The 26,796-nt window shown below is 34.1% G+C and overlaps 1 protein-coding gene and 1 long non-coding RNA gene across 12 annotated transcripts in view; one reads left to right on the top strand and one right to left on the bottom strand.

Annotated features, from left to right (window-relative positions):
• Positions 1 to 26,796, bottom strand: part of LOC307146158 (AP-1 complex subunit sigma-2) — a 61,470-nt gene that overhangs the window by 14,899 nt on the left and 19,775 nt on the right. The window contains exons 5-6 of one of the 11 annotated variants that reach the window (XR_013819053.1): positions 11,688 to 12,887; positions 10,183 to 10,943 (exon numbers count right to left, since the gene is read on the bottom strand). The exons of 2 other annotated variants lie outside the window; for them this stretch is intronic. Coding sequence is in view for 3 of the 9 variants with exons in the window: in XM_079850025.1 (XP_079706151.1) it covers positions 24,228 to 24,280 (53 nt within the window). In the remaining 6 variants the exon portion in view is untranslated. Of the gene's footprint in view, positions 1 to 112; positions 286 to 10,182; positions 10,944 to 11,687; positions 12,888 to 21,482; positions 22,896 to 24,204; positions 24,281 to 26,796 lie in introns of those variants that run through there. 8 more of the 11 variants (XM_079850025.1, XM_079850017.1, XM_079850022.1 and 5 more) reach the window with 8 other exon arrangements.
• Positions 15,913 to 21,317, top strand: LOC307146188. The gene is made up of 3 exons (XR_013819065.1): positions 15,913 to 17,300; positions 18,228 to 19,620; positions 19,695 to 21,317. It is a non-coding gene; the product is annotated as an uncharacterized lncRNA (long non-coding RNA).

The following is a 26,796-nucleotide window of genomic DNA, read 5'->3' as shown; positions in this document are numbered from 1 at the left end:
GAACATATACTTTAATGCAATACTGGAGACACATATATTTTCAATTCTATAAAGCGTAATGTTTATCATCATAAAGTGTTGTAGAGATGCAGAATTGATGGAAGAGTGTTACCTGTGTCTCTGACGGAGCGGCTGCTGAGTGTGTGTGTGTGTGTGTGTGTTGATGAACTCAGGGAATGTTGGGCTCTTATTTAAGCGAGTCGCCACTCCTCCTCCTTCATGACACTTACCGTCACAGATGACATAAAGGACATCTCTTCCTCCTCTTAATCAACAGGAAACATTCCCCGAAAATCAAATCATCGTGAATCACGGATCAGCGGCTTAAAATCTGTGAATCAAGGCAATTAACTAAGCAATTCAAATTAAACATGAATATAAGTGTATGCTAAATGAGTGCAAGTTGAATTATTATTATTTATTAATATTATTATTATTGACTTCTGAAAGCTTATAAATTAATACAAATTAAAATAAATTAAATACCAATAAATTAAATACATTTTTTAATAAGTAAATATGATTCTGATAAAGGAATAAAATTCAAATAAATACTAAAATAATTTAATAAATTAAAATAAATACATAAAATATAAATAAGTATTAAATAAGATAAATAAATGCAACTCTAATAAATAAAATTCAGATAAATAAATAAATAAATTAGTAAATAAAATAAAATAAATATAATTCTAATAAATAAACTAAATATAAATAAGTATTAAATAAAATAAATACAAATTCAAATAAATAAATAAAATTCAAATAAATAAAATGTATATAGCATTTATTTATTTAAATAAACATTAAATAAAATCAATAAACACATTATTATAATAAATAAATACAATATAAAACAAATATAAATCAAAAATAAAAATAAATCAATACATGTATTATTTATTAAATTATTTATTATTTAAATTCCACATGCATTATATTTTGATCTCGAGCCAAACGCACACTTCACACACACACACACTAACAGGGGAAAGTTTGGACGTACTTGTTCCAAAATTAGTTTTGAAACGTTTCATAAAGTCTAAAAACTGTGGCACGCTCAAAACATTCACCAACAATCTGCAGTTTATGATAGATACACACATCCTCCGCGTACTTTCCCGAGTTTTGAACCAAAAGTCACTGAACTAAACTACAAAAACACAAGGTGTGTCCCATTCCACATTCTTCATGGCTCTGCAGAATGCCACAGGACAGACTGAACTACAAGTATGCGGATGATGAGCTCCTTCAACTGAAGACGAGAAATGCACAACATTTACACTTTATGTGCAAATCAAAAGGTTTTCTTCTACATCTATAGTGTGCATATCTAAACTTTTGAACGTTCACACCCAGATCACAAACACACTCACTCCTGCACATTCATATTAATGAAACATGTTTCCATAAAGCCCTCTTATGTTTCCATACGTTGACACACAAGAAGAGAAACCGGTTCGAGTGTGTGAGTGAAAGGGAGGGAGAGAGGGATGAGATTAGATGAAGAACAAGTAGCGAGGTGTGTGTCCTGTAATGTTCAGGAGAGTGTCATTATTAAGAGAATAATAAGAGAGTGAAGGGTGCGTCGCTGTCACACACACACACACAGACACACACACACACACACACACACACAGACACACAGACGTTTATTAAACACTTCTGTCTGGTTCACTAATAACACCAGTTCCACCAGAGACTCCTGCGGATTAAAAGTGTGTTTCACCTTCGTCCGGAACGCAGATATTCGGCTTCACATGATCGTTATTGAGCAAAAGTTTCTCCAATATTATTAAATGCAAAATAAGATTCAAGTAAATATGAAGGACTTTTAGAGACTTTAGGTGGGATGTAGATCTAAACTTGCTAAAACATCAAGAAATGTACTTTATCAATTAATAAATGGATAAAAAAAATTATAAAAGCATCTGCTAAATAAAATTTGAATGGTTATTTTTATTATTATAGACAAAAATAAAGCACTTTTTATTTATAATACGTTTAATAAAAGTGTCTGCTAAGTAAATACAAGTAATAATAATAATGAATTATTATAGACTCATAATTATAAAAATTTACAAATTATTTATAAAGCACATTTCATTTATAAAGTAGGCCTACAATACATTTAATGAGTGTCTGTTCAATAAATACAAGTATAATAATAATAATAATAATGAATTAATATATGCTAATAATAATAAAATTACATTTATAATAAATTAAAATGTACAAATTTAATTTCATTTAAATTAAATTAATTGATAAAGCACTTTTCATTTACATTTAATAAGTGTCCGCTAAATAAATACATTCAAGTTCATTTTTATCATTGTTATTAATTAGTAGCAGTAGTAGTCGTATAGACTCGTAATAATTATAAAATAAATACATTTATAATACATTTTTACTAAATGAGCAAAAATACTATTTTCTTATTTGAAAAGTAAATAAAAAGTTGACTGTGCATTTAATAAAAGTGACTGCTAAATAAATACAAGTATAATAATAATAATAATAAACAATTATAGACTCAATTATACAAATAAATACATTAATAATTAGTTAAAAAAGTATTTATAAAGCACTTTTCATTTATAAAGCACAATACATTGTAAGTTAGTGTATGTTAAATAAATACAAGTATAATAATAATAATACTAATAGTAAATTATAATATAAAAATACACATTTATAGTAAATTAAAATGTAAAAAATAAAAGCAAGTGAAAGATTTGGGTCATAATGTGAAATATGCTGATATTAAAGGTGGAGTGAAACTAAAAGGTCAAAATGAACCGTTTCTGCCTGATGATTAAAAATAAAACCACATCCCAAAACGATTAAAAGCCTCACATATGTTTCATTAGAGAGAGGATCATTACATGACAGACTGATGAAAGACGCAGGAGTGTTTCATGAGTCATTACAGGAACTTTACAAACGCTTTATTCAATTAAACTTCCTTGAATCAGCAATTACATTTCTTCTGGACATCACACACACACACACACACACACACACACACACACACACACACACACACACACACACACACACCTCTGAGCGGATTCAACAAGAAAACGAACTAAAGTCAGAAACATGTCATGAAATGAAAGATGAAGGAAAGGTTCTATATGGAATCTTCAAGCGTTCCGTCAGACGCTCCAGAACCTTCAGGGGTTCCATCATGCCAGCATTTTATGGATTTACTTTTAATTCATTCATTTAGTTTGAATTAATTTTTTATTTTAATAAAATTGTATGAATTAAGAAGCTTGTAAACAAACTTCATCACTAGAAACATTGAAATAAAGTTAAACATGAAAGCATTATGCAATCATTTAAGACGTTTCTCCTTCCATAGAACAGTTTTGGCATAAAGAACACCAGAGATCTATATAGAAAAAATTCTTTTTTTTTTCTTTTTAAGAAAATTGATTTTAAAAAAAATATATAAAAAAAATGAATAGTTGTTGTATTAACTGCAACTTTTTAATCACACAATTCTGATTTTGAATTTTGATGTCGCCATTCTCGAAATCTTGAAATATAAATGAACCGTTTGGAGAAAAAGAGAAGCCAGAATTCAGTTTTTAGGATATGATTTGGACACTTCGTGATCATACAGAGCCTTTCGTCCACCAAACACGCATGAGAACTCAGAGGAATGGAAGCCAGAATTGCGCAATAGAATTGTGTAATAAAATGTTGCATTTATCTTTTAACTTCTTCATTCCGTGATGAGAAGGGCTTTCACTGTTTCACCTGCTGCTACTGTATGAGCAATACAAGCACACACACCTGATAACTGGAGATGATGATGATGATGATACTGTGTTCGGATATCATGTTGCACAATATATGCAACATCTTCAATTCCAATGAAGAGTAAAACCCTTTATTTCATCACGACAGATAATGAATCATTCATCATCATCTTCACGGAATCAGATTGACGTGTGTGTGTGTGTGTGTGTGTGTGTGTGTGTCAGGTGATTTTTCCCACCATATTTTGAAATAATGCTGTAAAAAGATGTTGCAAAACTGCTGGATCACAGACTCTCTCTCTCACACACACACACACACACACACACACAGGTGTTTCAGACAGTAAAGTAAAGATGAGAAATGCTTGTGTTGAGATGAATATTAAATGAATCAAAGATGGCATTAAGAAAAATTGTGTTTGCATTTCTTTCAGTAATGTCATTCAAAAATATATCATTACAAATATTTCAATCCAATTGCAAATGTATTTCAGTCCACTTCAGTCCACACACACACACACGAGTAAAAGGATTTTTATTATGATGATGATGATGAAGATGATGATGACAGACAGAAAAATATTTCAATACAATTAGAAATCCACTTTTTTTTACCCAGTATTTGTGTTTTATGCTTATTTATTCACGCATCAAACTCTGGAGAAAGTGTAAAATTGCTTAAAATGAAATCAAGTGGAACAATCTCTAAAACAAGGCAGAACTTCTGACTCAGTTCTGCATCTCAGTTTGTTAAAGCCGCTGATGGGGTTTGAGATCTTCTGCTCTGGAACTGAAATCTCCTGGTTTGAGAAATAATATGATGTATATCTAAATATCTAACTAATGAAGCTGTAGCTGGAGCTTCACGTCCACCAGAGGGCAGTGTTCACCACACACAGTCTATCAGCAGCAGGAGGAACACTTCACAAATAACCCAATCATCCTTACAGCGTGTAGACATCAGGCTGTGTCTGAAATATATCTGTTAAGACTGCACTGTAAAAAAAATCTTACCTCTCCAAGTCAAAATTTTCTAGTGACTGGTCACATCTAAATTTTTAAATTGGCCCAAGTGCAATTCTTGTTGCATTAGTCTGTTAACATTGGCTCAATGAGAAATAATACGTCAGACTAATTGAAAAATTTAGATGTGACCAGTCACTAGAAGTTTTTGACTTGGGGATGTCATTTTTTTTACAGTGTGATAATAAAAATATAATAAATAAATATTGGCCAAAATGTAAAATATTTGGCAAAACCAATAAAAAAATTAAAAAATAAAAATGTCCAAAATATAAAATATCTGTAATACTGATTAAATAAATATTGTCAAAATAACAAACTCAGAATAGCAAGAAATAAGTCGCAGAGTTGCAAGTTTAAATTGTGTGATAAAAGTGCCAATTACCTTTTCTAGTTTTAATTGCATAGCAGAGACAGGCTTTTAACTGTGTGCACAAACAGATGCATGATGGGATATTTGATCTCAGAACGAGCGCACTCAGCTTGAGAGTGAATCCTGCAGTGAAGCGTCAGGTAAAGAAGATTTCTGAGAGAGAAGAGTGTGTGTTCACATCAACACACACAGATATAGTGCAGATTCAGAAGAGAAGAGTGTGTGTTCACATCAACACACACAGCTATAGTGCGGATTCAGAAGAGAAGAGTGTGTGTTCACATCAACACACACAGCTATAGTGCGGATTCAGAAGAGAAGAGTGTGTGTTCACATCAACACACACAGATATAATGCGGATTCAGAAGAGTGTGTGTTCACATCAACACACACAGATATAATGCGGATTCAGAAGAGTGTGTGTTCACATCAACACACACAGCTATAGTGCGGATTCAGAAGAGTGTGTGTTCACATCAACACACACAGCTATAGTGCGGATTCAGAAGAGAAGAGTGTGTGTTCACATCAACACACACAGATATAATGCGGATTCAGAAGAGTGTGTGTTCACATCAACACACACAGATATAGTGCGGATTCAGAAGAGTGTGTGTTCACATCAACACACACAGCTATAGTGCGGATTCAGAAGAGAAGAGTGTGTGTTCACATCAACACACACAGCTATAGTGCGGATTCAGAAGAGTGTGTGTTCACATCAACACACACAGCTATAGTGCGGATTCAGAAGAGAAGAGTGTGTGTTCACATCAACACACACAGCTATAGTGCGGATTCAGAAGAGTGTGTGTTCACATCAACACACACAGATATAGTGCGGATTCAGAGGAACACGTCTCAGATCTGAGAGAGAAGAGTGTGTGTGTTCACATCAACACACACAGCTATAGTGTGGATTCAGAAGAGAAGAGTGTGTGTTCACATCAACACACACAGCTATAGTGCGGATTCAGAAGAGAAGAGTGTGTGTTCACATCAACACACACAGCTATAGTGCGGATTCAGAAGAGAAGAGTGTGTGTTCACATCAACACACACAGCTATAGTGCGGATTCAGAAGAGAAGAGTGTGTGTTCACATCAACACACACAGCTATAGTGTGGATTCAGAAGAGAAGAGTGTGTGTTCACATCAACACACACACAGATATAGTGCGGATTCAGAGGAACACGTCTCAGATCTGAGAGAGAAGAGTGTGTGTGTTCACATCAACACACACAGCTATAGTGCGGATTCAGAAGAGAAGAGTGTGTGTTCACATCAACACACACAGCTATAGTGCGGATTCAGAAGAGAAGAGTGTGTGTTCACATCAACACACACAGATATAATGCGGATTCAGAAGAGTGTGTGTTCACATCAACACACACAGCTATAGTGCGGATTCAGAAGAGTGTGTGTTCACATCAACACACACAGCTATAGTGCGGATTCAGAAGAGAAGAGTGTGTGTTCACATCAACACACACAGCTATAGTGCGGATTCAGAAGAGTGTGTGTTCACATCAACACACACAGATATAGTGCGGATTCAGAAGAGAAGAGTGTGTGTTCACATCAACACACACAGCTATAGTGCGGATTCAGAAGAGAAGAGTGTGTGTTCACATCAACACACACAGCTATAGTGCGGATTCAGAAGAGTGTGTGTTCACATCAACACACACAGCTATAGTGCGGATTCAGAAGAGAAGAGTGTGTGTTCACATCAACACACACAGAGATATAGTGCGGATTCAGAGGAACACGTCTCAGATCTGAGAGAGAAGAGTGTGTGTGTTCACATCAACACACACAGCTATAGTGTGGATTCAGAAGAGAAGAGTGTGTGTTCACATCAACACACACAGCTATAGTGCGGATTCAGAAGAGAAGAGTGTGTGTTCACATCAACACACACAGCTATAGTGCGGATTCAGAAGAGAAGAGTGTGTGTTCACATCAACACACACAGCTATAGTGCGGATTCAGAAGAGAAGAGTGTGTGTTCACATCAACACACACAGCTATAGTGTGGATTCAGAAGAGAAGAGTGTGTGTTCACATCAACACACACACAGATATAGTGCGGATTCAGAGGAACACGTCTCAGATCTGAGAGAGAAGAGTGTGTGTGTTCACATCAACACACACAGCTATAGTGCGGATTCAGAAGAGAAGAGTGTGTGTTCACATCAACACACACAGCTATAGTGTGGATTCAGAAGAGAAGAGTGTGTGTTCACATCAACACACACACAGATATAGTGCGGATTCAGAGGAACACGTCTCAGATCTGAGAGAGAAGAGTGTGTGTGTTCACATCAACACACACAGCTATAGTGCGGATTCAGAAGAGAAGAGTGTGTGTTCACATCAACACACACAGCTATAGTGCGGATTCAGAAGAGAAGAGTGTGTGTTCACATCAACACACACAGCTATAGTGCGGATTCAGAGGAACACATCTCAGATCTGAGAGAGAAGAGTGTGTGTGTTCACATCAACACACACAGATATAGTGCGGATTCAGAGGAACACATCTCAGATCTGAGAGAGAAGAGTGTGTGTGTTCACATCAACACACACAGCTATAGTGTGGATTCAGAGGAACACATCTCAGATCTGAGAGAGGAGAGTGTGTGTGTTCACATCAACACACACAGATGGTCATTTACATGAGGAACTGCTGAAATCACAGCGCCGCATGCTTCAATTCACCGTAGTGATTCATCTCTAGGAGACACTATAGTAACACTGACATTTTTTTGAATAGTAAATAGATTTTATAGTCACATGACTCAGAAAATGCTAATTGCTGCTGTTTATCAGCTGAGAGAGGAAGTACATTCTCATTCTAAGCTTCTGATTGGACAGAAATCTGTGTAGGGCAGGATGATGTCACTGGTATTTTCAGTTGTTTTCCAGCAGCAGCATAAAATTATTAATAGAAAGAGTAGAAGAGCTTTTTTAGAAATATGACTCTCATGCGATTGGAGACTGTTTAAAATAATAATAATAATAATAATAATAATAATAATAATAGTATTATACAGTTCTTCAGGTGTAAAACTATTTTAAAAAGGAAAAGATACTTGTATAGTATCAACATCAGAACAAAATATGGATGTTAGATGATAATCTATATCTTAAAACAGGCAGAAAATAGACCAGAACATGTAAAATATCTGTAAATAAATAAATATTGTTAAAAATAATAATAATAATTTTAATCTGACAATACTATGAAAATACATTAAAAATATTGGACAAAATATCAAATGTCTATAAATAAATAAATAAATAAATAATTAAATAATTGCAAGAAATAGCAAATATCTGCCACCACAAATAAAAATAAATATAAATTGATAAATACCCCCCCCCAAAAAAAACCCATGAAATATACAGATTAAAATAAAAATAAAAAAATAAAAAAATATTGCCTGGAATATGAAATATCTGACAATATGATTTTAGAAAAGGCTAAAATATAAAATGTCTGCCAATACGGATTTAAATAAATAAATAAATAAATAAATAAATAAATAAATAAATAAATAAATAAATATCGCCCAAAACATGAAATATACAGATAAAAAAATAATGTAAAAAATTAAAAATGTAATCTTGCCTGAAATAGGAAATATCTGCTAATACAGTTAACTAAAAAAAAAAAATGCACAAAATGTGACATTTATGTCAATATTGATTCAACTTTAATGAATTCAATGAATAAATAAAGTCTTAAATATCAAACACTTAAGTAAATTAAAAAGTGTTTGTAAAATATATAAACATTAAAAATCACATATATCACTGACACGGAGATTATAATGTATCCCTGATACGTTTGACATGTTTGCAGCAGAAAATGATGAACAGAAACAATAAAAGAGCTTTTTCTAATCTTAACACATCTGATAAATGCATTTCTTTACATGTGAAACTGTCCAGTAGTAAAACACACTCGACACCAGAACAAACACACATACGAAGCGCTTATAAACGTCTGTAGACAAATTTATTCCAGATCTTCAACAATAAACACGTTTGATTTCACTCCGACAACGACACACAGCGTCTCTCAGAGCGAGGACACGGGGAGCTCGAGGTGTGTATGAGTGACGTCTGAACACTGTACACACATGTGCTGTTCAACAACCTGGAGTCATCACACACACACACACAGGCTGCAGCTCAGCGCTGCACAACACACTCAAAACAAGCGTGTGTGTCAGTAAACCGCAGGAATACAGTGAATAACAGTGATCAAGAGTGTGTGTTCACACAGTGAGGTTCTTCAGGTTAGAGAAACGAGTCAAAGAAAACACACACTACAACAACTTACACAAACGCCTGCTATGGCACAATGATGCACTCACAATAATATTTCAGCATAAATGTAAGATTTAAGATATGCAACTCATAAACTTACAGTGATGCATTTAGTCCGTCATAAAACAGCTCAGATTTCTGGAATCATAATGCATTTTAAATACACAAATAATTCAAATGTTGGCTTTTTTATTATAAAAATGTAATATGCATTAGAATTGCACATCAAATTTCCATTCATTTGGATCACACAGTTTTAACAAACTTATCACTTTAATGTGATGTGAATGTGTCAGTCATACTGTAAATAAAACACCTCAGATTTTTATAATAATAATAATAATAATAATAATAATAAACTGAATGTTTCAATCTCACATTTTAAATAATTGAATATTGTTTGTTCCACAGCTAAACTTTCTTTCTTTTTAACCAAATTCATACTTTTTAACTAAAGAAATTACAGGTTTGGCACAATGATGCACTCAAAAATAATATTTCAGCCTAAATTTAAGATTTAAAGTGTGCAACTAATAAACTTAAAGTGATGCATTTAGTCCATCATAAAACAGCTCAGATTTCTGTAATCGTACTAATAAACTGAATGCATTTTAAAAACACTAATAATTCAAATGTTGGATTTGTTTTTATTATAATTTTTTTTTTTTTTTTAATTCAATGAATTTCCATTCATTTGGATTACACAGTTTCAACAAACTTATCACTTTAATGTGATGTAAATGTGTCAGTCATACTGTAAATAAAACAGCTCAGATTCCTGTAATAATAATAATAATAATAATAAACAATGTGTTTAAAGACACAATAAGCTAAATTTATCAATTTGTTTCAATCTCATTTTAAATAACTGAATATTGTTTGTTCCACAGCTAAACTTTCTTTTTTTACCATGTTCATACTTTTTAACAAAAAAAATTACAGGTTTGTGTTGCTTCCAAGCAATCTGAATTAAAGCGTTTTGAAAATATGACTATATAAATGAAATAAAATAAAATAGATGCAAATAATTAAAGTATTCCGTGATTATTATTTTTGTTGAGTGCCGAAAACTGACCCGTTTAATTTATGTATGACTGACAAAAAAGCATATCATTAAGTATAATAGTTTGTTAAAGAGGCTATATGTAAGAATTTTCGTGTTTTAATCGCTTTAATTGCCCATGTGTGAACAGCTTATAACGAAACTTAAAAAACTAGACAACATTCCCATGGTGTCTATGAAAGCCTGTAGACTGATGTTTATATAATTTTTCCCAGAAAAATGAAAAGCATGTGTCGTTTCCGCTCCCGAGAGTCTCTCTACCGTTCACATGAAACTAATGCTTATACAATGTTCAGGAATAGAGCCGTTCTGTGCTGTAATGTCAATGATTCATTCAAACTATAGTCTCTCATAGTCAGATCTATATAGTCTCAGGGTGTATTCACACCTGCCTCGTTTGGTTCGATTGAATCGAACTCTAGTTTGTTTCCCCCCTTGGTGCGGACCTTTTGGGCAGGTGTGAATACAGCAATCGAACTCGGGTGCGGACCAAACAATCGAACCGAGACCCAGCTGAAGAGGTGGTCTCGGTACGGTTCCAAACGAACTCTGGTACGGTTCGTTTACGGTGTGAACATGAACCGACCCAATTGCAGAAAACTGAGCCTTTTATTTGACTGCTCTTATGAGGATACGGACATTTTGGCATAATGGTTTCTAAAGCGAGCGAGCGAGCAAGAGCGCGCGCACGGCAGAGAGAGAGGGAGCGAGAGACCTTGCGTGCGTGTGCCAGCTAGTGTGCCTCACGAAGCGAATGTAAGGACCCAAGCAATCAATTGTCGGTGCGGCCCGTGCGGGCGGGCTTTTATCTATACCATATAGTTTCTTCATATTGCGTTTGTAGAGAATAACACCAAATCAGTAAAATAACAAATATTACATTACGAAATATCTCCATGCTGAGCCTGTTTGTGCACTTCCTGCTTTTCTCTGCTTGAGAATTCCTGTCCAATGAATGGACGACCTTAGCACACGTGTGGTTTTGTTTACACATTTTGGTTCACTTGCAAAAAGAGCAGTGTGAAAGCGAACCGTACCAAACAAAAAAAATCAACATCCTATTTGGTCCGGACCAAAGCAAGTGAACTATCGGACTTTCCTGGTGTGAATACACCCTCAAGTATACTTCATAATCAGACTATCATAACTGTGATTTTACTGAGCTCATCTGTCGATGGTGAATCTCAGAGCTTCTGCAAACGTCCACATCACATGATCAGATGTTTCTCAACTGATGCTTTCTCACCGCTGTGTTCATTTTGGTATTTGTCAACTTCTTTTTACTTCTAAGAGAAGAACGAGAGAGAATATCATGGCATTGAATCACGTTCAGTCTGTTGTACGCTACGTGTGTGAACTCGTTTCTGCTGCAGTTCCACTAACGGCCACCGGTGTCGCTAATAACAAGGGTTTCTGAATTCTACATAAAACCTCTTTAAAACTGTGTAATCCATATGGTTGGAACATTATATGAAATATAAATACATAAATCTTTAATTCAGGCATACATATTTGAGTGTAGAAGTGTTTGAGTACTTCTCAGGTCTTTGTGCTGATGTTTACCACTATAAACTACAATCTAACACACATGAAAGCACTCTTTGGTTTTGTGAATGAATCCCTTTTTTTTTTTACTTTTTCTCTATTTTCTAAATTATGGCCCTGCGTCACATAATACATTTCCGGTAACACTTTACAATAAGGTTCATTAGTTAACATTAGTTTAGTTAACATTATGAATACTTCGTCAGTATTTATTAATCTTAGTTAAAAATAATTTCAACATTTACTAATACGTTATTAAAATCAAAGGTTTTATTTGTTTACATTAGTTAATGCACTGCGAACTAACATGAACTAACAATAAACAGTTGTATTTTTATTAACTAACACTAACAAAGATTAATAAATCTGTAACAAATGTACTGCTCATTGTACATGTTAGTAAATACATTAACAAATTTTAACTAATGAACCTTATTGTAAAGTGTTACCACTTTTCCAAACGCTGGCTTACAGTGTAAAGCCAGTAGATGTAGTGTGTGGTGACTGCAGACGATGAGAGAAACACGTATATTTGATGGTGTGTGTGTGTGTGTTCTTCACAGCAGATGTAAAGTAGGATGTGTCGTCCTGCGCTGACAACAACAGTTCTTCTGAGCTCACAAACCAAGCACATGATCAACACGGAAACATGGTGAAGTGTGTGTGTGTGTGTGTTTGCTACATCTTTAGGAGGTCAGGCGCTCAAGTGTGTGTGTGTGGTTTATGTGAGCCCGATCTCCTCGAGGACGCTGCGGGGAGTCTCTGCTTCCTGTGGGAGGAACATCAACACTTTCCCTGATCACACACTCACTGATAAAACCAGCAAAACCACACAACAGGCACACACATGCACACACTCAAACACCGGATATATTCAATCATCCAAATGTTGGCTTTTTTATTATAAAAAAAAAAGGAATATTTCAAATATAATTCAAATGTATGAATATATTTCAAATGTATGAATAAATATGTTTCAAATATTATGTTGTAGTTGGTTTTGTACATTTTTCAAAAGCTGACATTTGAATTATTTAGTGTTTTTGGTAAATATTTGGGGTTTTTTATAACAAACACGGGCAATATTTGAATTTTTAGTGTTTGTTTGATAAATATTTGTTTTATAACAAAACTTTAACATTTGAAAATTTACAGTTTGTTTGGGAAAAATTTGTTTATAACAAAAACAGTCAACTTTTGAATTCGTGTTTGGTAAATATTTGGGATTTTACAACAAAAACAAAGTCAACATTTTGAATATTTACAGTTTATTTTTGTTATAAAACAAATATTTACCAAAATAAAGTCAAAATTCTAATATAATTAGTGTTAGTTTGGTAAATATTTTTGTTTAATAACAAAAAAAAAGGTCAACATTTGAATATTTAGTGTTTGTTTGGTAAATATTTGTGTTTTATAACAAAAACAACCAACACTAAATATTCAAATGTGGACTATTTGTTATAAATAAAACAAAAACAAATATTTACTAAACAAACAACTAAATATTCAAATGTTGGCTTTGTTCTGAACTATGATGAGCAACTTTTTGAAGAGAATCTATATTTTTGAAATAAATTTCCCAATGTTTTTCTATGAATAATTTACTCAAAAACAACCATTTTATTTTCATGAACACAGCCAACAGAGATTATTTAATGTAAAACTTTTGAAAGGCAAAGCACCTTTCAGAAGATATAACACTGATATCACACACACACACGACAGCGAATGAACTTCGTGTTTTATGGCTTTTGTTCGCTGGCCAAGAACAACTTTTGCCCATGCAAACGTCCTGATGTAAATGTTTTATATGAAATATCAGTCTTTATGATGTGAAAACTATGTGCCGAATATACATTTTGCAATTATTTTGAAGACTTTGCGCTGGCGTGTTGCACGGTGCAGTCCCTCTGGGCTCAGCAGGTTTATATATTATATATTATGAAGCACATGGAGATGAGCTGAGCTAAATATATCCTCTGAGATCTGAGAATAATCAGCATGTGGGCTGCCATGACTCACTGATGACACAAATACATTTACAACACACTGAGGCAAAGCAGACACACACACACACACGAACAATCTCAACTTACTTTGGCATCCTGAACATCAGTGGGCCAAAAAAAAAAAAAAAAGAGGAGAAAATCAGGATTTAAAAAGTGCATAAATTAATTCAGCCTGTTTTTTGCTAACTTAAAAGTTTCCAAAAAGGTTTTTAAAGTGTTGTGTCACACCAAAACCTTTTTAAGTACTAGAAAGAACTGGTATAATATCAATACATTAGTAAACATTACTCAACCTACACGACAAAGACGCTTCAAAGGTGGAGCAAGTTGATGAAAGATTAAAAAGTTGTGTTTGAAATAACATGGACTGTAATAAAGTATTACAGATAGTGTGCATTTTTAAAGGTGCAGATTGAACTAAATGTTTAATTAAAGGGATAGTTCACCCAAAAATGAAAATTCTGTCAGTAATTACTCACCCTCATGTTGTTCCAACCCCGTAAGACCTTTGTTCATCTTCGGAACACAAATTAAGATATTTTTGATTAAATCTGAGAGTTGTCTCACTCCTCCATAGGCTTCTAAGGGACTGAAACTTGCCGGCCCAGAAAATGTATTAAAGACATCGTTAATATAGTCCAAGTGACTCCAGTGGCTCAATCTTAAGTTTATCAAGCGACGAGAATACTTTTTGTGCGCAAAAACAAACAAAAATAACGACTTTATTCCACTTTTCATTTCCTTCTCTCTGGGCCTCGAGTCTTTTCACGTAGTGTTTACTAGCGCGTCTGTGTTGCACGTCACCATGTATCACACATGACCAGCGTCGGCCAATAGTGAGCCTACGTGTGACGTACAACACAGACGCGCTACGCTTAAACACTACGTGAAAAGACTCGAGGCCCTGAGAGAAGGAAATGAAAAGTGGAATAAAGTCGTTATTTTTGTTTGTTTTTGCGCACAAAAAGTATTCTCGTCGCTTGATAAACTTAAGATCGAGCCACTGGAGTCACTTGGACTATATTAACGATGTCTTTAATACATTTTCTGGGCCAGCAAGTTTCAGTCCCTTAGAAGCCTATGGAGGAGTGAGACAACTCTCAGATTTAATCAAAAATATCTTAATTTGTGTTCCGAAGATGAACGAATGTCTTACGGGGTTGGAACAACATGAGGGAGAGTAATTACTGACAGAATTTTCATTTTTGGGTGAACTATCCCTTTAAGTTTATATTTAATGAAGTGGTTTTATTTGTTTAGTCCTAGGATAGACAAATCATTTTTTAATTCAAAATTAACCACTGATTACATAAAATTACACCAACAAATCCCTTTGGAATTTAGAGAATGAAATAAAATAAAAAATAAAATAAAAAATTAACATCTCTAAATCATTACATTAAATTTCACCAACAAAACGTTTAGGAATTTTGAGTGAATTTAAATAAAATAAAAAATTATTTACCATCACTGAATCATCCAAAATCACACCGACAAATCTTTTTGGAATTTTGAGTTTGAATTTTTGAATTAAAAATGCATTAACATGAATCAACACACATACATTAAATCACTTCAGCAAAACCAAGTTTATGGGTTAAATCAGGCAGAAATACATTTTTCGAAGTAATTATAGTATGTTTTACAAGAAAATACTATTTAGTGGGGTTTTTTCTATTCACATTTAATGCAATGTTACACTTTTCTCATTTCTCTGTAATTGTTTGTGAAATTTACAATCAATTTCAGTGTGAAAAGTGTTTGTCCGGCAATTTTTTTTTTGTACACTGTAAAAAATGGCCACTTATTTGAACTAAAAACAGTCGCTGCCTTAAATTTTTTAAGTATAATCAAATTATCTGTGCAAGTCATTTCAATTATAAACTATATTAAACGGACTTAAAATAGAGCTGAATCTCTATTAACATTAAAAAAGTTGAAATTGCTTAAATTTTGATGAGGTGTAAAAACATGTTGCCACGACTTATTGATCAAGCTTTTATTACAGTGTAACAATTGCATGTTACCATGTTTTACAGTGTAAATTCAACATTAAATATAACATTTATTTGCAGAAGCGCTTTTGTTCTCAAGGCAAGCTGTATTAGTTCATCAGATTGACTGAATGCGAGTTTATCCCAGTACTCCGGTCTTAAACGCCGGGTAAAGACAGGAGCATCCCAGCGGATCGTTAGCGTTCGCTTCTCTCCGGGAGTCTTGAATCATTCATGATTTCTGAGCTGCAAAGATTCCCGTCGCAATTAAAACCCAATGATCAACTCAACCCTGCGGTGACGGAGGAGGAGTTTACACCGACGGCCAACAAGAGCACAGATCAACTCAAAAAATGTAGGATTTAATTAACTTTTTTATGTCAACAGGTTCCACACAACTGGGTTGCGTTAAACAAAGATAATTTGTTCATGTAACTTCAACATCATGGAATGAAGTCATTTTAAGCGACCTCAAAGTGAATTTATAAAAGCTCCCTGACATGATTCAGCTATTCATATTTAAATATGCATTCATCCATTAATATTTCACTTATTTTAGTGACACACAATTGAATTGATAGACAATAGCTAGCTATTTGCTAGCAGTGGCACATATTAGCATCTTAAATGCTCACAAATAAACAAAATGCTCCACTCTTCTCCACAATGGTAACCCACTGTAATTTAAATGGTTCTGATAATTCCAATGTAATTGAACATTAAACACAATTACAGATTATCAAGTCTTCCCCTTTTCTCATTTTCTCAAAAAAACATAAATTAACACTTAATTTTAACATTTATTCTCTCTTAATTCAACCATATGCAAAGCATGCTGGGAACTAACAAGCTCCGCCCAGTTTCAGTAAATGCAACACAAATCATTCATGTAATCCAACACAAACGGATTAAGTAAACTTACATTTTACATATATTTAAGCAGATTGAACACAATCAAATTAAGTTTGGACAAAATGTATAGCAATTGTGTTGCTTAAGCTCATTTTAACTAAGCAATTTGACCAAGCAGCAAAAATCTTTTTTTTTTTTTTTTTTTCAAAAGACAACATCAAATCAAAATGGACTATTTGCTTTTGCAAATTCATGTTATCTTTCATCAAACCTTGCTCCACTTTTGAAATGACTTTCTGAGTCTGGTCGTAGTTACCAGGGGCCGTATTCACAAAGCATTTTATCTTACCACTAGGAGTACTCCTAAATCGCACTAAAAGATTTTAGCTAGGAGTTTTCTCTTAAAAGTTATTCACAACACCTTTCAGACCTACTCTTAGTAAAGAAAAATGACAACTCCTAAACTAAGAGTGAGTCTTCGTTGCTATGGATGACGTCGTTACTCATGCACGAGCTTGACTGAAGTGACCACCTTGATTGGCTGATGATTGTAACGCGGGAATGATTCCAAACACCTCCCCTACGATGATGAGTGACAGGTGACAGGTCTGAGAATGCGTGCGCTACACAAGTAGTGCGAAGGACGGAAGATGATGAATAACTGAATAAATAGCCTAAATGAATAAAGAGTGAGGCAAAACAAATAGCCTATAGCCTAGTAGCCTAATGAAACATATGGATTGATGCAATATCTTTGCAACATTACTGAATTAATCTGTCACTATATGCCTCTGCCTACGTTTGCAAAGAGAAGAACATTTTAATTTGATTCACAATGAAACGTTACAATTAGTTTACATGCAATGAGTAGCCTAGTTTTGGTTGTTGTTGGTGGCGTTATTGCATCCCTAGTTATGCCTATATGCAAAATTGTTCCCTCCGATTGGAAGCTGCCGCCGCATTTCAAAACATCGCAACGTGAAATGCCACAAAAAGCGGTTTGTGAATAGGTCTTAGTGAGTTAGGAGTCCTCTCGACTTCTTTTAAGCTGTCCCAGGCTTAGGTGCTACTTTTAGGGCTAAAATGCTTCGTGAATTACTCTTAGTCAAAAAAATTAGGAGTCCTAAAGTTAGGAGTGACACGCCCATTATTTTTAGGAGTTGCTCCTACATTCGCCAGTTAGGAGCTACTTTTAGCCTTAAAATTCTTTGTGAATACGGCCCCAGATCATTTTAACTAACAGAAAAACAGCTACTTAGGGTACGTTTACACGACAACTATATACTAAAAAGTTTTCCGTGTGCAGTTGACAATGTCGTCACGGATCTGAGAAAACGATTAAAAGTGCTGTATTCTTCAACTAGGCCAGTAGGTGGCGATGTCACTTTGTAAAGAAACACTGTAGACTGAACACAATACGCATGCGCACAGTGTTGGGAAAGTTACTTTTAAAAGTAATGCATTACAATATTGCGTTACTCCCTAAAAACGTAACATTGCGTTACTTAGTTACTTTATGATGGAAAGTAATAGGTTTCGTTATTTACATACACACATACATATTGCATAAAAGAAAATGGCATCAAGATTCTTTTGCATAATATAATGATACATTTTCTCATATTACACTAATATCAACTAATATTAAATATCAAGGTTTCAATATCAGTATCAGGTTTATCCCATATGCACTGTGCATAAAGGAAAATGACAAAGATTATTTTGCGTAATATTATTTGTGTGTGTATGTGTGTGTGTGTGTATGTATATATATATTTGAGTGCTAAATGTTTAAATGTTATAAAAATAACCATGCAATGGTTTGAAACAATGAAAAATTTTTGCACAATGAAATGGTTTGCACAATGAAAAAAAAAATTTATCCTAAAATAGGCTATGTAAAATATACTTTCTTTTTTTTCGTGTGAAATATTATCTGGACAGGTTTCATGTGCTCTACAATCCAAACTTGAGCTACAAACACAAGCACACACTTCTTGAAATTCTCACATTTCATTTGTTTATTTCTACGGCGTTACACGAATATACATCCACTCATATTCTCAGCGATTCTAAACACTCATAGTGAAACAAACTGGACCTCCAAACATGAATCTGTTCACAAATCTAACTCTAGAAATATTCACCAAAACACATTCATAGATTGTCTCGAACACTGAAGTGCAAAAGTGTTTGTGGGTGTAAAACGTATACAGTGACAGCAGAAATACAGCGGTTCAGAAACGGATGAACATCGCAGAACTTTTCTTTATCGTTTCTGAATACATAAATATCAGCATCTGCACCAAATTGCATATTTTTACTCAATAAAACGGAGGTGTTTTTTCCTCCATATTTATCACTATTACAGACTATATGAGTCATAAAAGCCTGATGGATCAAATATGATACTCAACATAAAAAACTTTTCCGTTCCGATTTTAAAAAAAAAAAAAAAAAACATTTTGCTTAAAGCTTCAATAAACTCTTCCAAAATATTACACTTTTCTGACTATTTCATGTTAGGCTTTACAGGGTTAATAAATGACACTTGTTCTGATATTTTATTATTTAATGCAGACATTCAAAACATTTCTATATGTTAGCGATCTGTGTGTGTGTGTGTGTGTGTGTGTGTGTGTGTGTGTGTGTGTGTGTGTGTGTGTGTGTGTGTGTGTGTGTGTGTGTGTGTGTGTGTGTGTGTGTGTGTGTGTGTAGGACACATTAAAAATAACTGATAATTTGATATAACTTCGCTAGTAATAAAAACCTATACCAAAATACATTTAAAATACATTTATTTCATACTAAGTGCACTACAAATACATTAATATATTTACTGGCATATCTTTTGAGACTTACTGATAAATATTATAATTAAATTTTATGAGTACTTATTTATTGCACAATGCACATTTCTCAACATTTAGCCTAAATTGTGTTTAATATCACTATTATTGAGGATAGTATGAGCACTGTATAACATTCATCTTTAAATGCAAGATATTTAAAGTGTTCCTAAAGTATACTTGCAATAGTTCCACTTTAGCACAAATACACTTAAATATATATTTAGTTGAACTTCAGCACTGTTTCCGGATAACTAAAGTACATCAAGTACAAAATTAGTTGTTCAAATTTAGCAGATTGTAAGATTATAAATTTAGTATACTAAAAGTGCAATTGCAGGGTATTTATATAAAGTACATAAATATGTAAATGTACTTGTAGTATACTTAGCATAAAATAAATGTATTTTAAATACATTTTAGTACATTTATTTTTCACTAGGCTTTCTAAACTAAAAGTTGTCACCGCACTTTAACACAAACTCATAATTTATAAATTCCTACATTTAATATTCTGATGATGGGTTCGCCTAAGAGAAACCGAACACACTGAAAAAAATTATGTTCTTCCTCAGTACTTTTGTCTTGTTTTCCAAATATCTAAAGATTCTTAAATCAAGATACATTTACTTGAGAAGTGAAATTACTTAAGATATTAAACGTACACTATGTAAATTGTTTTCGCCACTAGGGGTCGCTAACCTCTTACAATAACAAAGGCGTAGTTTGATGACGCAACATTTGCTAAGAATTATGGATCTTGTCGTCAACGTCAAGCCGGCCGATCTAGTAATGTTTATGGATGAGTAAATACATCGATGTTTTTATCATGACTGTGATATGAAGCAGTTCGGGATTGCTAAGAGACAGCTATCAGCTCCACACGCGACGCAAGTCCTGCGGATATAAGAGGAATATGGACATTTCATTCTACCGAACTACACGCAGAATTACTACTCACAGGTCAGTTTATTAGACAAATTAAACTTGTGAGGTAACGCAGCGCTGTTTCACCTGGTCTAACATTACACTATCACACTAAACTGCATTTGAATGTGTTGAAAAGTATGTGTTAGTTTGTCTGTATGAGACTAGCAGTAAGCTAGATCAACATTAGAATAACATACAGATCATATTCTAACATTTTATCATTGTTGAACTATATAACATTGATTAGTTTTATGTAAATGTGCTCACCTGTTTAATAAAGTACATGTAGGAGCGGTCGAAGTCTCGGACGTGGAGCTCTAGGCATCTCGAAAACACCGCGCTGATATTGATTCTCGTTTTAGTTCTCCTTTTTTATCCAAAGTCTGCTTGCCATGGTCCATAATGTTTGAACGAAACAACAACAGAAAATAGACATTGCGAACTACACAGTGGTTCACGTCTGTCGCCTTGGTTACTGTCAGAGGGCTCTGGTTACCATGGCAGTACGAGCGGAAACCAGGGAGAATGCGGATATGACGCCATTGACGGCGACAAAACGGAAATAAACAAACGTGCCATGTCTTCGAATTAAATTAAAATTTCTCCTGGTTTGAAAGTTGTTGGAAACAGTCGGGATAATTTAAGTACACAACTAAAAAATATATATAACATAGATATAGTGATTTTTGCTATTTTTAAATCAAAAAAGTTACATATTGTGCCTTTAAGCCTTGTTTTCTGAGAAAAATAATCAAAATTAAGTGAGTTTATGCTTAACATTTTAAAAAAAGGCCAGTGGGGTCAGAAAAATAAATTGAATTTAAAGGGATTTATAATATAATATAATATAATATAATATAATATAATAAAGGGATGCACGATATATCAGCCACTATATCGGTATCGGCCGATATATGTTCAGTTTTAATGTTATCATTATCGGCCTGATAAGGAAAATTGCCCGATATATTAAAGTCAATAAATAATGTATTATTTCCTTCAGCTGAGACACTTCAGATGTGCACTGTTCAACATTGTGTTTGAATTGATTGAAATATGATTTGAATCACAGGAAAATACAGTAAAGTGCAACAAGTCTGTCATATCGGCTACATAAAATTACCATGAGAACATTATGATTTGTGTGTTTGAGACATGGATTTTAATGGTGAGACTTTTTTTGGCTCTGAAAAATTATATAAAAACTTGGATTTAGATTTATCGGCCAATATATCGGTTAACGGCTTTCAAATATAAAGAATTATCGGTTATCGGTATTGGCCAAAATTTCCATATCGGTGCATCCGAATATAATATAATTAATGTAATGTAATGTAATAATCTTTTCTGACCCCTTATTTGCAGATTATTTGCAGATTTTTTTTCTTGTGTTAAACAAACTCACTTAATTTTTTACCAATTTTTCTGAAAACATAACTTAATATCTTAAGTAATTTTGCTTCTCAAGTAAATGCATCTTGATTTAAGAATGTTTAGATATTTGTGATGGAAAACAGGACAAAAATACTGAGGAAGAACATAATTTTTTGTTCATTAAAGCAAAAATAATTTTAAAAATTATAATTATAAAACATCTTAAAATATCCTTACGTGGGAATCAAAACAGCATTAAATATTACTAACCCGTTTTCTATCTTAAGTCTGTCATTCACTTATGTTTTCAACTGTAAAACAAGATGAAGATACTGATGAAGAATAGGATTTTTGCTCTGAAACAAAGACTGAAAAGTCCATATGATTGCACAGATGGACTCATGAATTTCTCCCTGTATTTTAAATAATGTCCATTTGTAAGAGTGAAGAACCGGTGACGTCCACCAATAAGAGTTATTCAAGCTGGACGAAGTTTTGATTTCCTGAAACTACATGAACGAGTGTCGCCTGAACAAGATACAGGAATAAAATCAATTCAGATGAGGGACCAGCATCAAGTTAAACACACAATGAAACATTTGACACTATCTGACAGAATCCACTAATTGCAGGTGAAACTGGGTCCAAGATGCAGCTCTCTGATTGGACGGCGCTGAGACAGAGGCGGAGTCAGGCGTGCAGGGGGAGTGGCTCAGCATGCAGCAGCCAATCAGTACACAGGCACGTTAAAGTACTCATGTCGGGGCTGAAGGAGAGACACACACACACACACACACACACACACACACACTGAAAATGGTGCAGACAAACACAACTGTGAGAGATGCAGACAGACACGTGCAGGACGACATGCAGTGAACACATTAAACTCAACTGTGTTTACATGCACAGTCTCACACCGATTATTGGTGAAAACAGTTTCATCTAAACGGACAGATTTCTGTGCATTACCTCGCATGTAAATTCCCAGAGTAACATTCAGTCATCTTATACTTATACCTCGACAGATGTCCAACAGTAATCTGCATTTTACTGTACATGTAAATGCACTCAATACACATTCTGCCCAGACTTTATACAATAGGATTATATATTAACTAATCCTGTCAAGAGATTAAAATAACTGCAATTAATCTCAAGATTTATTCTGTAGTAAACGTAATTATTATGAAATTCTGAAAGGAATATATTGTATTCTAATATATCTATTGTTCCAAAGTTTGTATTTTTTTTAAAGGAAATTAATACTTTTATTCAGCAAGGATGCATTAAAATTGAACAAAAGTGACAGTAAAAGAAATTAAATTAATAATGTTACTAAAGATTCTATTTCAAATAAATGCTGTTCTTTTGAACTTTCTATTCATCAATTCATCACTTTAAAATATATTAATATAGAAAACAGCCGTTTTACATTGTCATAATATTACTTTTTTTGTTTTTATCAAATAAATGCAGCATTGGTGAGCAGAAGAGACTCCTTTTGAAAAAAATGTAAAAAAAATATAACCAATCCAAAACTTTTGAACGACAGTGTGTATTCACATAGGAAACAGCTTTTTAAACAATAATAATATTTAAAAAAAAAAATTACTGTATTTTTGATCAAATAAACGCAGCCTTGGTAGGCTATTAAATATTTATATTTTAAATATTTAAGTATCCTATATTAAACATACATGCATACATACATATATACATACAATATTATATTTCTATATAAATAAATATGTAATTTGATATATTTATATTAAGTATTAAATATTATTAATATAACAAAACTAAAATATAATAGTTAGTCCTGAAACAAAACCAGTTGAGAACTGCCACTGTAAAGTACAGCACTGGTTTTCTGTTAACAATGACATAAACCATAAACTCTGTGAGGGAGGAGGACAGTGAGAAACACGAAAACATAATGACTGGACGGCATTACACACACACACACACACACACACACATATAAAACACGAACAGCTCATGATATATCTGTGTTAAACTAGAGGCACAACGACACTACCAGACACGACTCTACGACTGAAGGAGAGCCACACCTGAAGCCTTCGCCTCGAGCCGGCTAACTCTGGAAGAGAACGGAGGACTCGCAGGACATGTTCGGACTCAGAACACCTGCAGGACATTCACACACACACACACACACACACACGTGATTTACAGCCACCTCAGCATCCAATCGATCCACAGACACACACATGGGCTGAATCCGAAATCGCCCTCTAAACCCTCATTCACTATCCCCTACGTTAGTCCACTAATACTGCTCACTTGAAGGAGTGAGTGAATTCGGACAGCCGTTGAGCGTTCATTGGTTGTACACTCGTTATTGCAGTGCATTGTGGGATTGAATGAGTGCACTCGATAAGGTCCACTATGGTTTCGGACATCAATACACTGGATGTCCCCCCAAATAACGCCCGATTTGAGGATATAGGGGTCGATTTCAGGGTCAGCCGTGGACTGTCCTGTCTCACAGCGAAGCCTGTAAAAAGTGATCAGTTGACTTAAAAAAATTGAGGAAACCCGTTGCCTTAAAATTATTAAGTAAATAAACATGCTTAATCGAAAAAATTAAGTAATGTGGAGTTGTCAAGTTCACATAACTTAATTTTTTCAATTAAAGGGATAGTTCACCCAAAAATGAAAATTCTGTCAGTAATTTCTCTCCCTCATGTTGTTCAACCCTGTAAGACTTTCGTTCATCTTCAGAACACAAATGAAGATATTTCTGATTTAATCTGAGAGCTGTCTCACTCCATCATAGGTTTCTCTGTAATTGAAACTTGCCGGCCCAGAAAGTTAGTAAATACATCGTTAAAATAGTCCAAGTGACTACAGTGGCTCAACCTTAAGTTTATCAAGCGACGAGAATACTTTTTGTGCGCAAAAAACCCCCAAAAATAACGACTTTATTCCACTCTTCATTTTCTTCTGTGTGTTTCTTTGAATGAATTCACGTAGTGTAACAGCGCAGCGCTTCTGGGTTGTACGTCACACACATGACCAGCGTCGGCCAATAGTGAGCCTCCGTTCTGACGTACAACCCAGAAGCGCTGCGCTGTTACACTCGTGAACTCACTCACACAGAAGAAAATGAATAGTGGAATAAAGTCGTTATTTTTGTTGTTGTTTTTTGCGCACAAAAAGTATTCTCGTCACTTGATAAACTAAAGGTTGAGCCACTGTAGTCACTTGGACTATTTTAACAATGTCTTTACTAACTTTCTGGGCCGGCAGATTTCGATTACCTAGAAACCAATAGAGGAGTGAGCCAGCTCTCAGATTTCATCAAAAATATCTTAATTTGTGTTCGGAAGATGAAAGAAAAGTCTTACAGGGTTGAAACAACATGAGGGAGAGTAATTACTGACAGAATTTTCATTTTTGGGTGAACTACCCCTTTAAATTGATCAAGCGACGAGAATACTTTTTGTGCGCAAAAAACAAACAAAAATAACGACTTTATTCAACTATTGATTTTCTTCTGTGTGACTGAGTTCACGAGTGTAACAGCGCAGCGCTTCTGGGTTGTACGTCAGAACGGAGGCTCACTATTGGCCGACGCTGGTCATGTGTGTGATGTGTGTGATGCGTGTGATGCTGGCCAATAGTGAGCCTACGTTCTGACGTACAAAAATATCTTAATTTGTGTTCTGAAGATGAACGACGGTCTTACAGGGTTGAAACAACATGAGGGAGAGGAATTACTGACAGAATTTTCATTTTTGGGTGAACTAACCCTTTAAGCATTACGTTTATTTACTTAATAATTTTAAGGCAACGGGTTTCCTCATCTCCACAGTGCCGCGGCTCCCACAGGTTTCTCATCAGACACGGATATAACTGAGCTTCAGGCTCGATTTCAGCGTCTCTGTCCTCTAATTAAGTCGGATCAGCCGGAGGGCCTTTGAGCTCCGAGTCTGTGTGGGATTTCTTCTGTTCTTTCAGGAATGTTCCGGATTGACTTTCCCAGGTTTCATTAGCTAAGCTGACGGAGAACCGTGTGCTTTTAATTAAAAACACCTCAGCAAACAGAGGCAGGCGTTTGTTTGAAGTTCATCACCAAAGCTTCAAATTGGTTTATTTTAAAAGTTATTTGGAAAAAGTAAAGCCACACAAAATTAAACCCTTATAATACCAATGAGAATGTAAAGAATGGTAATCAGATTATTAAAACTGACTGAGTAATATGAAATCAGTCCAGAACTGTTCATTTTCAACGAAAACTATGGCGAAAAATGTTCGTCAGCAAGCTTTTGTTTTTTAAGATGAGACGACAATAATAAGGCCATTAAACGATAACTGTGACTATATCAACATTAAATATCAGTGACGAAAACTAGACTAAAACGGCCAGACATTTAGTCGACTAAAACTTGACTAAACAAAAACAGGACAAGGTTGACTAAATACGATAGAAACAAATAAAAAAGACTGAGAATAAATTAAAAAATAGATGATAAAATTAACAATATCCAGGACACATTTCACCCGAATAAAATAAGAGAATACATTTAGCAAATATATTTATATATAATATTTATATTTATATATATATATATAATATAATAAAATAATTGTATATAAAAAATATAATAATAAATATATATAATAATTTTAGATATTAT

The sequence above is a fragment of the Squalius cephalus genome, assembly GCF_949319135.1.
Source record: "Squalius cephalus genome assembly, chromosome: 18".
Taxonomy (NCBI): Eukaryota; Metazoa; Chordata; class Actinopteri; order Cypriniformes; family Leuciscidae; genus Squalius; species Squalius cephalus.
Note: the sequence above shows the minus strand (reverse complement) of the source record. Positions and strands in the feature narration are given on the sequence as shown.